Source organism: Oxyura jamaicensis, chromosome 10 (genome assembly GCF_011077185.1).
Source record: "Oxyura jamaicensis isolate SHBP4307 breed ruddy duck chromosome 10, BPBGC_Ojam_1.0, whole genome shotgun sequence".
Lineage (NCBI taxonomy): Eukaryota > Metazoa > Chordata > Aves > Anseriformes > Anatidae > Oxyura > Oxyura jamaicensis.
Window position 1 is genome coordinate 20,347,983 of NC_048902.1, and position 12,707 is coordinate 20,360,689.

A 12,707-nucleotide genomic window follows, 5' to 3' on the forward strand; every position below is an offset into this window, starting at 1 on the left:
CTGCCTTTCCCACCCCCACTGTAGCTATGCCTATTGCTTCTGAGTATTAACTGTTAAAAGCGGTGACTTAAGTCAAGTAGAATCTGCAAATGGTCTTAAGAGATGAGTACAGCAGACTAACTGGAACCCAAGCTCATTTTTTTTATCAGTTTGAAGCCCCAGAATGGGATGCTGTCACTTGACAGCAATGTCGTGTATTTGCGAGTGCAGTTGTAAGCCGTGGAAGCGGGTCCGGAGCTGGTTGCTGCTGTCGAGGGCAGAACAGGTTTATCTTTCCTTAAAACGCTTCCATCCACAGGGTCTCAAAGTGCCTCGAGGTGTTAAGATTGTGTGGTGCCTGCTGGGGTAAGTGGTTGGGTGGAACAAAGAGGCTGAGCGGTGGCAGCGAGCAGGGGGCGTTGGGGGTGTGCAGGGTGCCAGGACCTTGGCTCCGCGAGGGTCCTGGTGCCCGTGGCTTGGGCAAGGCAGAGCCCCGTGGCTCTGCTCTGCCCTGCCTGGCACCCAGTCCTGCTTCAACCAGGGCTGCCGCAGCTCTGGTGATCCACAGGAGTTGGGTACGAGGAGGGGATTCTCCATGGTGAGGGTGGTGAGACCCAAAGCAGAGAGGTGGCGGTGGGTGCCCCGTGGCTGGAGGTGTCCAAAGGTGGTTTGGTGGGGGCTGTGGGCAGCCTGGGTTTGGGGCAGGGTCCCTGCCACCCCCAGCACCTCTGTGCCCGCTTGGTGTGGCGTTCAGTGGTGGCAGGGGATGCGGGGGGCAGGCCCTCGGAGGCGGTGCTGCGCGGCGCTGAAAGGCTGCGGTTAATGGAAAGGAAGTGCTCGCGGATAAACACTTGCATTACCCACGAGCTCTGTAAATTGTGGTGCTTTTAAAAGCGCTAGTGGTGCATCCGGAGGTGCTGCGGGTCCCCAGTTAAGGTGTATCGATGTGTCCTCTCCTCGGTTCTGTTCACGTAGCAGCTTGTCTTCTGCCTGTGTATGGTTATTACAAGGTGCTGTAGGAGGAATTTGGTCTCACCTCCAAAAATCGCGTGTGCCAAGTGAACCCCTTTCTGTACCCATGCAAGAGGACTTGGGCGAGCTACATTACGAGTATTTATGTACGTTGTGTTACGAATCTCCTGGTTCTTTTGCTCTTGAGCACGATCCAAAGCCCGTCTGAATTTTACCTTTTTAAAAGGTAAATGTTTTCTGTGCCTTTATCTGAACGCGGCAATTTTCTTCCTAGCTTGGAGCCAGCGTATTAAATTTTCAGTGGTGCTATTTGAAAGGGGCTTGAACGTCAATTGGTACAACGCCTTCTGTACGAGCTGGAAAGAACGAAAAAACAAAATGTCTGGTGCGACAAAATGAGGCGCCTTACGTGTGTGGGGAAGATGCACACGAATATTTATGTTGGGTTGACAGCTTCTACAGCACTTAGGCTTTTCTGGTCAATATTTTGACAAAATTAACTGATCAAAATTACGTACTCCATTAGCTCAGTGAATAACCAATTAGACAGCTCTTGTTTAGCTTACAGCATCGAGCAAAAATTTGCTGTAGTGCTGATCCTCTTGCTTAACATAACTATTTCTGCTCTCAGAAATAAACATGCGATTATTCCGAATCGTTGGTAAAAGGCCAATTCAGAGAGAGCTCAGGCCAACAGAAAAGCTAAGGTGATTACAGTGGTATAAAATGTAAGCTTAATTTTAGTCGGTGTGTTTCTGCGTTAGAAATTAATGTGTTCCCTTCTCCATTTAATAAGCTGCCCTCTGTGCAGAGGGATGAAGATTAACCTTAGCTTGTTGCCGACACGATGGTCGGCTGCCGTTGCATTAGGAAGCATCACCGCCTCGGCGGCGCGGTGACTGCAGCTTCATTAAAGACGTGCAGGTAGCTGGGTTTGAATGGAACTTTAAAGGCTGGCTTTTTCCTCAAGACAGCAAGAGGTATTTCACTGCAGAAAGATTGTGCGGCTATTTTTAGCTGTGGGTACTGGTGAGGTGGAACAGAATATTTTTAGAGCTGGAGAAAATGCAGCCACTCGAGCTGCATTCGAGCCACTTCTTTTTTTCACTCTGATGCTGTAGATTTTTTTTCGAAATAAAGAGTAGAACTGGTAGATTTTTCTATCATTATTACTTATATTCATTATCTTTCTATATAAATATTCATATAGAATTTTCACAAAGTGTTCTAGGCCTAGGAATGGTATTCCAGTGTATTAAACTAGTTTTGCTCAAATTTTGAAATCTCATCACTCACGTGAAATGTTCAATAAACGATGCAAGCAGCAAGGCGTAATTGAGTCACTCTCCCTTAATGCATACCAACCCCATATGTTGTTTGGATCATTACTTGAAGGAGGAAAGCACAAAATAATTCAGGAGACCGTGGTGATAGTGAATTGGTAAAAAAAAAGAATTCTTTTGAAGAAGAAACACTGCCCCGCAATGTTTGTGCAACACTTTGGCATTTTAGTGCATCTTGCACTGATGTTAGGGACCTGCAGAGGCAACAGATCTGAGCATGTGCGGGTTCCTGGTGAGCGTGTGGACGTGTCCACGAGGAAACGTGCGTTTTCTTCGTTGCTTTTCCCAGATCGAAGCCGGATGAATGAAGTAGTAGCGAATAGTTCCCTGCAGCACTGCCTGTAAGCTGAGAAGTGGGTATTTGTATGGCTTGTCTGAATCCGTCCTCGCTGATGCTCGTTTAATTACACAAGTTTGCTTGGAAAGCTTTTCTCTCCTGCGCTTTCAAAAATCTACCTTTTCCAATTCCTGAATTATTCAGGAAACTTTTAGCAGCCATGTAAAGCGATGCTTGCAATTCATGGCATTTTTTTTTTTTTTGAAATTCTTTGTTCTTAATATGTAAATGCAGAACAAAACCCCATCCGCTAGATGTTCGTGTGTCCTGCCCCCTCTCTGAGATTGCAGAGAAGTGGCCTAGAAACCGCTCCTGCAAGCTCTGAAGAAAAGGGTTTAAAATTTAATAATTTATAATTATGGGGGGAAAAAAGCTTCTGGCAACTTTTGTCAGGGTGTTCGTATTAACTGTTGCCTTGGCTCGATTCCAGCTTTCTTAGATTACAAATTCAATTTTAATCTGCTCAGTTTTCAGTTGCGGATCTATTTCTGCTTTTCTTTTGTTAAATAATAGCTGTTTGCAGGGCATGGTTGGAGGGTTTGGGCCATAAAAAAAAAAAAAAAAGGATTTTCTAATATGAAACTGTATTTTCTTATTTCTGGTTCTAATCATACTCCAGAGCTGTAAAATAAACTGTTTGTCTCATCAGGATCTGTGTGGTGTTCCTAAATCCAGCAGATACACCAGATTAATTAATAGAAATTTGTTACCTCTTCTACACTCTCAAAGTCCGGGCTTCCACTCTCTCTTCTGTGAGAGATCTGAAATTCTTAGAAGCAGGGGGTTTGTATAGTCAGAGACGAGCTTGGAAGCCTAGCATTGAGGGAAGCCTAGCACTGAGTAGTGGAGCTGCTAAATGAGCTCCGTTTAATTTGTTTTGAAACTTTCATGCATCGTTTGTAGGGTAAACAGATATAGAAATAATAGATAAGGATGTAAAAAGATAGTGAGGAAATGTATGGGAGATCAGAGAAAACCACAAATTGAAAAATATAAAATCAAATTCTCCTTCCCCTCCCAGCAGAGGCTCGCACTTTGTTTGCAACACACCGCGAGGACGCGTGAGCTGTCACCCCACCACCCCCTAAAAACAGGTGGGGGAAGAAAACAACCTGAAAAACCAAACCCATCCTTACAGCTTTGCTTCCAGTGGCACGCGAGGTAGCAAAACTGAAAGCCAGCTGGCTTTCGGGCACGGAGCGTGGTCTGTCTGCGGCTGTTGGCTCTTCCCGGCCGTATCCCACCTCACCCGGCTGCGCGGCTGTGGCTGGCGATGGGGGCAGAGTGGATGTCAAAGCTTGTGAAGCTCCACTCTGCTTCCAGGTGGGGCAGCCTCGGGTTTCCACTGCTGTTTCTGGCTGCTTGTTTGCTCTTGCTGGTTCCTACTATGCTGAGAGCATTATGTAGAGGTGCCGGGGCTCGGGCTGGGTGACGTGGCCGCACGTCCTCCTCATCTTCTGCACTGCTCAGTCTGCCGAGGGTCTTGAAGTCTTTTAAGATCAGCGTTTGGATCATCCTGCTCTAATTAACAAGTTGTTTCTTCCTTCTTTGCATCTTGGCCTTGCTCCCATGGTAATTGCAACGCTTGCTTGTACACAAAGCAGTGGATCGAATATGCTGCGAGGGGTGTTAATGCCGCTTCCCGGCTACGGAAGGAGGAGCGGCGTGTGGTGAAGCCCACTTCTGATCCCTGGGGCCTGCAAACCTGTGCTTACAGGTGTTAGGACGAGTGCATACGAAGGTAACAGCATAAGAAGTGCTGGGGGCTGGCTTGTTTTGAGCCTCAGCTGGCAACGTTAGGAAGAACCCAGCCCAGCCCCAAGGCCTTCCTCAGTCCCTTTTTGTTTGAGGAGGGTTCTCGTTAAGGGTCGGTTTGTTGGATGTAACGTGTGCAGCACAGTTCCTGGTAATGCTCACGTGTCTGGTTTAAAGCTTGTGAGTTTCTGTTTGCAAAATAATTTGATCGAGGCAGAGGCTGTTTACTGCCTTACTAGAACTGCAGCCTGCGAAGATCACCTTGGGAGCTTTCATAATTCAAGTTCAGCTGGAAACCCACTTCCCAGAATCACAGAACATCTCGGGCTGGAAGGGTCCTCAAAGACCTTCTTGTTCCAACTCCCTGCCGTGGGCAGGGATGCCACCTGCTAGATCAGATTGCCCAGGTCCTCATCAAACCTGGTCCTGAACACGTCTGGGGTTGGGGCCTCCACAGCTTCTCTGGGCAAGCACACGCTATTTAGGAAAAATAAGCATTGCTTTAGTACTAGCCAGTAAAGGACAGAGGGAAGGGAACGAATTCTGGGACCACTTCTGCTGGTTTGCTGTTTGTTGGGGAATCTGGTTTTAGACTTTGTAATTTCTGATAACTGCTGTTTAACTTTCTTAGGTAGGTTTTTAGTGAAGGTAGCCTTAGCTCGATGCTCAGCAGCCTTGTCCTTCAATTAAAGGCATTGGAGTTAGCAACAAAAGCTTCCAGAGACCCTCCAGAACTTCCCCAAGAAAACCAGAGCTGGCAATTTCTAAGATAAAACAAGTAATACATGGGAAGAAAATTAAAATAACAGATTCGGCCCACCTTTAAATATGTTTTTTAAAAATGAAATAATTCATATTCCATTCCCTGGCCCGCAATGCATTATGTAAGTGACTTATCTCGTGTTGATTGCAGAACATAACTCTGGTCTTGCCTTTTGTAACTAAAGATAGCTCTAACTTTTAATGATTGTGGCCCACATATAACATCTTCTATAACACGTTGCGTAAGTTGTGTTTGTATTTCCTGCAAATCTTTACACTGTGATATTATGGCTGGCCGTCACCTTGAGTCCTGCATGTTTTCACTTGAAGAAATGGAATCGAGAATATATTAAGGTACAAACGGTGTTGGATGACACCGTAGGCATGAGTGTAAGTAAACATTCCCTTGAGGCTGTGTGCTGCACCCCAGCCCACTGAGTGCTTTTGGAGCTGGCAGCAGAACCTTTCGTTAATACCTGTGCTTTATTTCCTATTTATGCACTCCAGGGAGCGCTCACACCATGCCCATTACGATATCTGTGTAGGAAACGACCAGGAAAAAAAATAAATACACGTATATAAAAACCAAGTATTTTGTCATATAACTTAATGCTTTTAGAAATACTGACTATAGGTAATGTTTTTGCCAAAATAGCGGTTCAGGATGTATTGCCTATTCTTGCCCATCTAGCTTTAGAGCAGCTGATAAATGAACTGCATGTGGTTGCTGCGTATCATGTAATAAAATGCACGGGTCTTGTACCACTGTCGTACGAGAAAGGTATAAATGTAATTTTGTGAGATCTCTGCTGTTAATATTTATACGAAGTCGGCGTCTCTCCCTTTGTTGGTTCCAGCCTACCACGTGCTGTTTTTAACTAAGTATCTGAAGTATCGCCCTGAAGTATTCACTCAGCTGTCACTAAAGCATGAGTCAGGAAATGTATTGTAGTAAAACAAAAAAAGGAGATCAGTTTGAATGTTCAGTACGAAACAATTATTCATAACCTAATAAAAATGTGAAGAATAATTAAATGGTGAACTTGCTCATCAATATGGGTATTGAAATAAAAGTTGTCACCTGTCAGACGCTTCTCGGGGAAGATGATGATGATTTTGGTGTGTCTTTTTTTTACCATTTCATAGCCGTTGGGTATGGTTCTGCTCGGTGGCGGTGCCCGCAGCCCCCCAGAAGGGGTGTCTGTGATATAAGCACTCTGTTGGAGCTGTTTGCATATTATATATTGGGTGCATCTAACTCCATAAAATAGCTTCTGGAAACACGAGAAGTCTCACACCTTGTACTTCAGTCGCTCTGTAAGCTTTCACAGGGTGAAAGCTCCCATGATGTCACGTGTTAAAGGAAATGAAATGATTGAGATTTCCTAAGAGATTTTTTATTTAATATCAAAGAATGCTTAATGTTGAGTTACCGTGACTGTTGGTCTTAAGCTGATTTCTCTCAGTTCTGCTGTTGTCTGATCGTTTTTTTTAATGTATATTTATATATGAATATAACATCTGTTTATTGTGTTTTTATTTGCAAAGAGGGATTAAATGGCAAACTTCTTGTTGGCTCTAAAACTGCTTACAGAAACAGATGTAAGCCAAACTATTGAACTTGCCATAGAAATGTGTGTATGTATATGAAAGTGCTTTAATGAAAGGAGATTGTTCTATTAATTATTCTATTTGCTGTTTTTAAAGTGATGATCTCTTGTTCTCTTCTAGCATCAGATAATAGTCAGCGATTTCGAGAAACCTGCTTTGCGTTTGCACTGACGCCACAGCAAGTGCAGCAAATCAGCAGTTCAATGTACGTGAGTTCGACCAAAAATACAGTATTTAAATTTAAAGGGGAAAAAAAAAAAAAGCTCGAAAATACCAAACGTAGCTCACCCCCCATAAACCACCCCCCATAAACCTAGCTCACTGCACATCTTTCATTTTAAAATGTGATCTTCAGGAACACAAATAGGTACAAAGTGTCTCAGAATACTCACGTGGGGAATGTTTTTCTCCTCTGCATGTACGCTGATGGAGAAGAAAAGGGTGAGGAACTAAATACCACCACTGTCCAGTGGTTTCCTTTGTACTAAGTGCTGTATAAATGCCTAACTGCCCTACCTGCAGCCCTTTCTCACCCTCAGTCAGATCCTTTAAGTTCTATGTTGATTTGGTGTAAAGGTGTTCCTCAGAGTGACCAACAGAATTTTCTTTATAGTATATATATATATATATAAAAAAAAAAAAAGATGAGAATGTAACTGGATTATTCACCTTGGAAAAATAAAAAAGTGCAGTGTATCTTGAGTGGTGTTCTGACTGACCAGAAGGCAAGTGCGGTATGTAAAGGGGTTTACGTACATCTGACAGCAAACTCTGACAAAGCATGGAAGAACCTGTTACACAAACAACATGTTGTAACCTGTTTCCTCTCTTTGGTAGGGATATTTCTGGGACCAAATGTGACTTCACAGTACAGGTCCAGCTAAGGTATGTATTCCTGTGACTTGTTCTTGGTGTCGAATTAGCGGAGTGGGAAAAAAGCCAGATATTTACTCCCCAACATGTTACACTTGCTGGAGAAGAGTCTCATCCTGCTGTAAAGCTTGCTGTTGGCCCCCTTGGAAAAAGGGCAGACTTAGCTAGTCTCTGTTACATGCAGCTTTCCTCAAGTTGCTGGTGGGCCAATATCTGGCACGTCAAAAATTCTGCATGTACTTAGCTGTAATCAGCTGATTTTCTTCCATTTGTTTTTTTAAGGTTTACATACGCTCCGCTCTTCTAGGCTGCAACCCTCGGGTTTGAGGTGCCTGGGCCTTCACAAGTTCTGTGCAGGGAGGGTTTTTTTTTTCCCAGCAGAGGTGTCAAACACAGTATCTGCTGGTCATGGCAAACCTTTTCTTTAGGGAATGGAAGGCAAGGCTTTGGGAATGACCAGATCTGGTCCTAACCCATCAGTTGTTTTTAGAGGCTTTGACAAATTTATCATAAGTTGATTAAATCCTATGCATCACTGTGATTCCGTGTAAGGCAGGGAGTAAAGGTGACTTCACAGCTTACTCGCCTCCAAACTGTCTGTCCTGCCTTTCATCCTCCTGGTCCTGGCTGCACTGTCTCAGTTCTCTTGTACTGGGTCTGGTGTTCGCGTGACCCCACAGTGAGCAGAAAACAGCTGCTTTTGGGGCTTGTTCACCGGGATGCCCTCTGCTGCTGATCAGCAGGTCGGGTTGGCTTGGTGTGGGGTCTGGTGGACAACAGGATGAGGAGGGAACGGCAGAAGATGAGAGCAGAAGGCAGCAGGCTGCTAGGCTGTGTTGAGTAGCTGTACCTCGGCAGACCCCTGGAAGAAGCCCAGCAGAGCTAAGAGGCTCCTCTTAAGTCAGTCCTCTAAATATCTATGGTCCGCTCTCTTGGCCTGTACACATTTTATGGGGCAAGCAAGGCTGTATTTTTTTTTCTTGTTGCTCCACTAGTAAATAAGCCTTTGAAATATCAAAACCTGTCTGAGCTTAACTGGGAAGCATGACGTAGGCATCAGGACAGCATTTGATGCTGGTTGCTGAAGTTGGAGTTGAAGAGGCTGTGTGTGCTGTCCTTTGTGAAGGTCTTGTATCGAGAAGTGGTAGGACAGAAACGTGGATGATCTCTCTCTCGTAACAGGAACCTGCACATCTGAGTGAGTTTGTTGTTAGGCAGACCCAGCCTGAGGAATTCGAGACATCTGAGGGGAAACCTCTGCCTGCCTAGGTCCAAACCTGTAATTTTGGGGTGCTTTCCTGCTTCATGATCCATACAGCTAATTTGGGAACTTTGTTTAGCAAGATTTGGCATGTTTTCACAACTCAGTGGGAGGAAAAAATGTTCATTCTAGCAACTGGTGGTCTTTAAATTACTTCCGAAATGAATGGTGATGGAAGCTCTTTGCTTTTAGGTTTTGTTTATCAGAAACCAGTTGTCCACAAGAAGATCACTTCCCACCCAATCTGTGTGTGAAAGTAAATGGGAAACCCTGCAGCCTTCCAGTAAGTAAGATGTTATTTTGACATACATAATTGGATAGCCGTGGTAAGAGCTGTCTGTCAGGAGTTTGCCTGAGAATTTATCCTAACCTTTGTTTTCACGTTTTGGAGCATTTGAATGAAGATGGATAGATGAATGAAAAAGGTAATTAAGTAAATTGTTTCTCAGGAGACCAGCCAGTAGATCAAGAAGATTAATACTCTGAAAGCATGACAGTAAATTTTCGTTTGACAAGCATCCACCGAGTCTGGCTAAAATTGGACTATTTTGGAGGCTGCCTGTGCTGGGAACGGAGCATCAGTGACCAACAGGACTAAAGAGGCTTGTAGTCCTGGGGCAAAGCACGGGCTTGGGTTGAGCAATGTTAGCTAGGCAGGTTGAATAAGAGCACAGAGACAGCAAAGCTGCCTTTTAAAGTTCCAGTGGGCAGGGTTAGGGTTTGGGAAGCGTGAGGCTTAGCGTAAAGAAGAAGGACTTGTGAAACATCTCGCGTTTTGCTGTCCAATAGGTGTATTTTTAAACTGAAGAGGGAGCCTGGCTCAGGTGGGACACAGCAGATACTGCCGTAGGGCTGGGGGGAGAGGGGAGAGGGAAGGCAAAAACACTTTGTACTTTGCTGAAATAAAAAGTATTTTTGATTCCCAGGGCTATCTTCCACCAACCAAAAATGGTGTTGAACCAAAGCGACCTAGCAGACCAATCAACATTACCTCACTCGTCAGATTATCGACAACGGTACCAAACACAATCGTTGTTTCGTGGACTGCGGAAATCGGAAGAGTAAGTAACTTTGCTTGGTACACAGTGCTGGCTGAAGCTTACTAATTTCTGCTTTGGCATCTGCTTGAAAGATTTGAAAGATAAGCAAGTTTAATTGTGCAGAAAATACTTCATGGTTTAACAGTAGGATGTTCCTCCTTTTGATTGTATTTCTGTTACTTTATGCGAGGCACATAGGACGTGCTCCCTTAGATCAGAGGTCCTCAAATTTTTTGGCAGTGTGAGCTCTCCTTCACCCCCCCCCCACACACCTGTCTTTGTGACTTGGTGAGGGCATATAACAAATTTAAGAAATAAAACTTCTTTGTTTGTCCTGACTTCAGGCATTAAGCGATTCCTGACTTGGGGACTTGACAAAAATCAACTTGAATAAGTCAGTCCTTGAACCAGTGCATTGCTTCTGCAGGATATGCATTATGGCATCTACACGTGCTTGAAAAATTCTGGCTTTGCCCTTGCAACCATGCTGTTTTTTGAAGTCCTGGGAATTGTCCTGAGATGGAACTTTGTCCAAGAATTTGTGTGCGAAGCCCAGGATTCCTGAACCAGTGTGGAAAATGCTCCCAGCCCAGCCATGCACAATAGGCAGCCCTAAAACACCCCGGTGGTATTTCACTCCCTCTGTGTCACGATGGATTTCTTGTGGAGCCTAAAACAGCCTCCAGTTACATCACAGAATAAATGATGGCAGAATGGTGTTTTTTTTTTTCTTCAAATTTTTCTTTTATCTAATGAGAACCACAGGAATCAGAAATAATGATTTAAAAATATACCTATTTTGGTTTGCTGCAGAAGTATCTGCATGCAAATTGATGAATCCGGTTACTGCTTTCAGTAAAGAGCTGTGCTTCTTAGGAAAAACACAAATTCAGGGAAAAGAAATGTCAAGTCTGCGTGGACTCCAAGCTATTCCCTTGTGAACCGGCTCTTTTTCCAGCTTTCATAGATATTTCAGCTGTAAAGGAATATAATGGTTAACTTCTAACTTATGATATGAAATCAAAGATGGGCAAATTGTACTTGATGAGAATTATGTGCTGGTCAGAACTTCCCCACTTGTAAGATCTAATGCTTCCTAGTGTGATTGTCTGAGGCCTTGACAGTTAAATGTGGGGAATTTTATTTTTAGATGTGCCTGTGTGGAACAAAATTTGAATTCCCCTCCTCCCCTTCCCTTCAGAGTCAGTTGCATGTCTCAACTAGTGTACTCTACCTTTCCTGAAGTCAGAATTGTGATTTTTACACAATCTGTTTCAAGAGCCTTCTGTACAAGATGCCTTGGGCAAGTTCCTAGCTTTGTAGATTCAAGCTGTCTGTAAATAATTTCACAATGTTAATTAGCTTTTTTCTAACTTCTATACTAATTGAGGCATTAAACAAACAAGTTAAAGCAGTAGTGGTTTTTAACGATGTGAGAGGCATTCGTTGCAAGAATAAAATATTTAAAATGTGTTTCTGATGCTATTTCCATTTGTGCAATTTTATGCTAAGATATATGACTGAAATCCTGTCTTTGGTTTCTGGTGGCATCCTAAACGGTGTAGATGTCACAATTGTATGGATTTTTTGGGGGTTTGTAATGTTAGTCGAAACCTACATGACAGTTGCTGGGGGACGAGGGGGGGGCAGCCCTTTCATTTCTCAATTTAAAGTCTATGAACGCAGCTACAGCTTTGGAGAACACACTTTATATCAAAAAGTAATTGTGAGCACGCAAGTTCTGTCCTTTCCCTTTTTTTCGAGGGTGTGGGGGTGGTAATGTTGCTGGTGAATGCATAGTACAATATTCCACTTTTAGAAAAATGGTCTTACCTGCTGTTAGTAGCTTGCAAGAAAAATAAAAGCTTCGGAAGCCTTCGGTGGTGGTCTGAGATCCCTTAGGGATGCCAGGAAAAGCACCACGCCACTCCTGCCCGCTCTGTCCCTGTAGCAAAGGGGGAGCTGGCAGGGAGGCGTTTGCCATGCATCTGCCCTGCCTGCATGCCAAATCGCCTTCTGGAGTGGCAGAAGCGAAGATCTCCGGTGCTTTGCTGGCACCGATAAGGAACATTCGCCTGGTCTGGTCTGCTGGCTCTGAGGGGGAAGCACCCAAAGCCCTGCCGAAGGGGAAGGACAGGAGGTGGGGAATGGTGATTTCCTGCCCCCCAGGCTGGGTTCATGAGAGTACGCCTTGGCCCCCTGGAACTCCTGAGCTCTCTCTGCCTTACTGCTGCTGAGCTTCGGCGGTGAAGTAGCCATAGCATGAGTAGCCGTAGCATTTCAGACAGTAAGTGCAGGAAGATAAGAAAGGAAGGTTGAACAGTGCTCCCAGACCGTGTAGGGGAAGCTCCAGATGATGCTTCTTAGTTATTACTTTTGGAGAGACACAACTGTTGTTTTGTTCATATTTTGAAAAAGAAATGAGCTTTTATTTTTAAAAGGAAAAAAAGTTTTGATCATATTTGGTCTGACAGCTTCCCTTGGATGTGTTGCACAGCTGTAGCACCTAACATAATTTATGTGAAATGACCCTTTTTAAATGGGCTGTAGGCTACGTGCCCTGATTTAGATGTAAGGCTTGCAGAAGAGCCCTAAGTGCTGTGTTAATAGCTGAAGGAATAGCTTGTTTTGCAGCTAAATCTAATCTCAGTGAAGCCCGAAGTCGGTCTTGTTACATCTCTCAAAGTGCAGCCCTATGAACTTCCTGAAGCACCGTGGGTTTTGTTTAGTTTGAAAACTGCCTTCTGACGTTCTCTAACTGCTTCAGAATTGCA

At 44.2% G+C, this 12,707-nt stretch overlaps 1 protein-coding gene across 3 annotated transcripts in view; it reads left to right on the plus strand.

Moving 5' to 3' along the window:
- Positions 1–12,707, plus strand: part of PIAS1 (protein inhibitor of activated STAT 1) — a 55,761-nt gene that overhangs the window by 26,691 nt on the left and 16,363 nt on the right. For all 3 annotated transcript variants that reach the window (XM_035335658.1, XM_035335660.1, XM_035335659.1), the window contains exons 3-6: positions 6,880–6,964; positions 7,597–7,644; positions 9,086–9,176; positions 9,820–9,954. In XM_035335658.1, the coding sequence (XP_035191549.1) occupies positions 6,880–6,964; positions 7,597–7,644; positions 9,086–9,176; positions 9,820–9,954 (359 nt within the window). The remainder of the gene's footprint in view (positions 1–6,879; positions 6,965–7,596; positions 7,645–9,085; positions 9,177–9,819; positions 9,955–12,707) is intronic.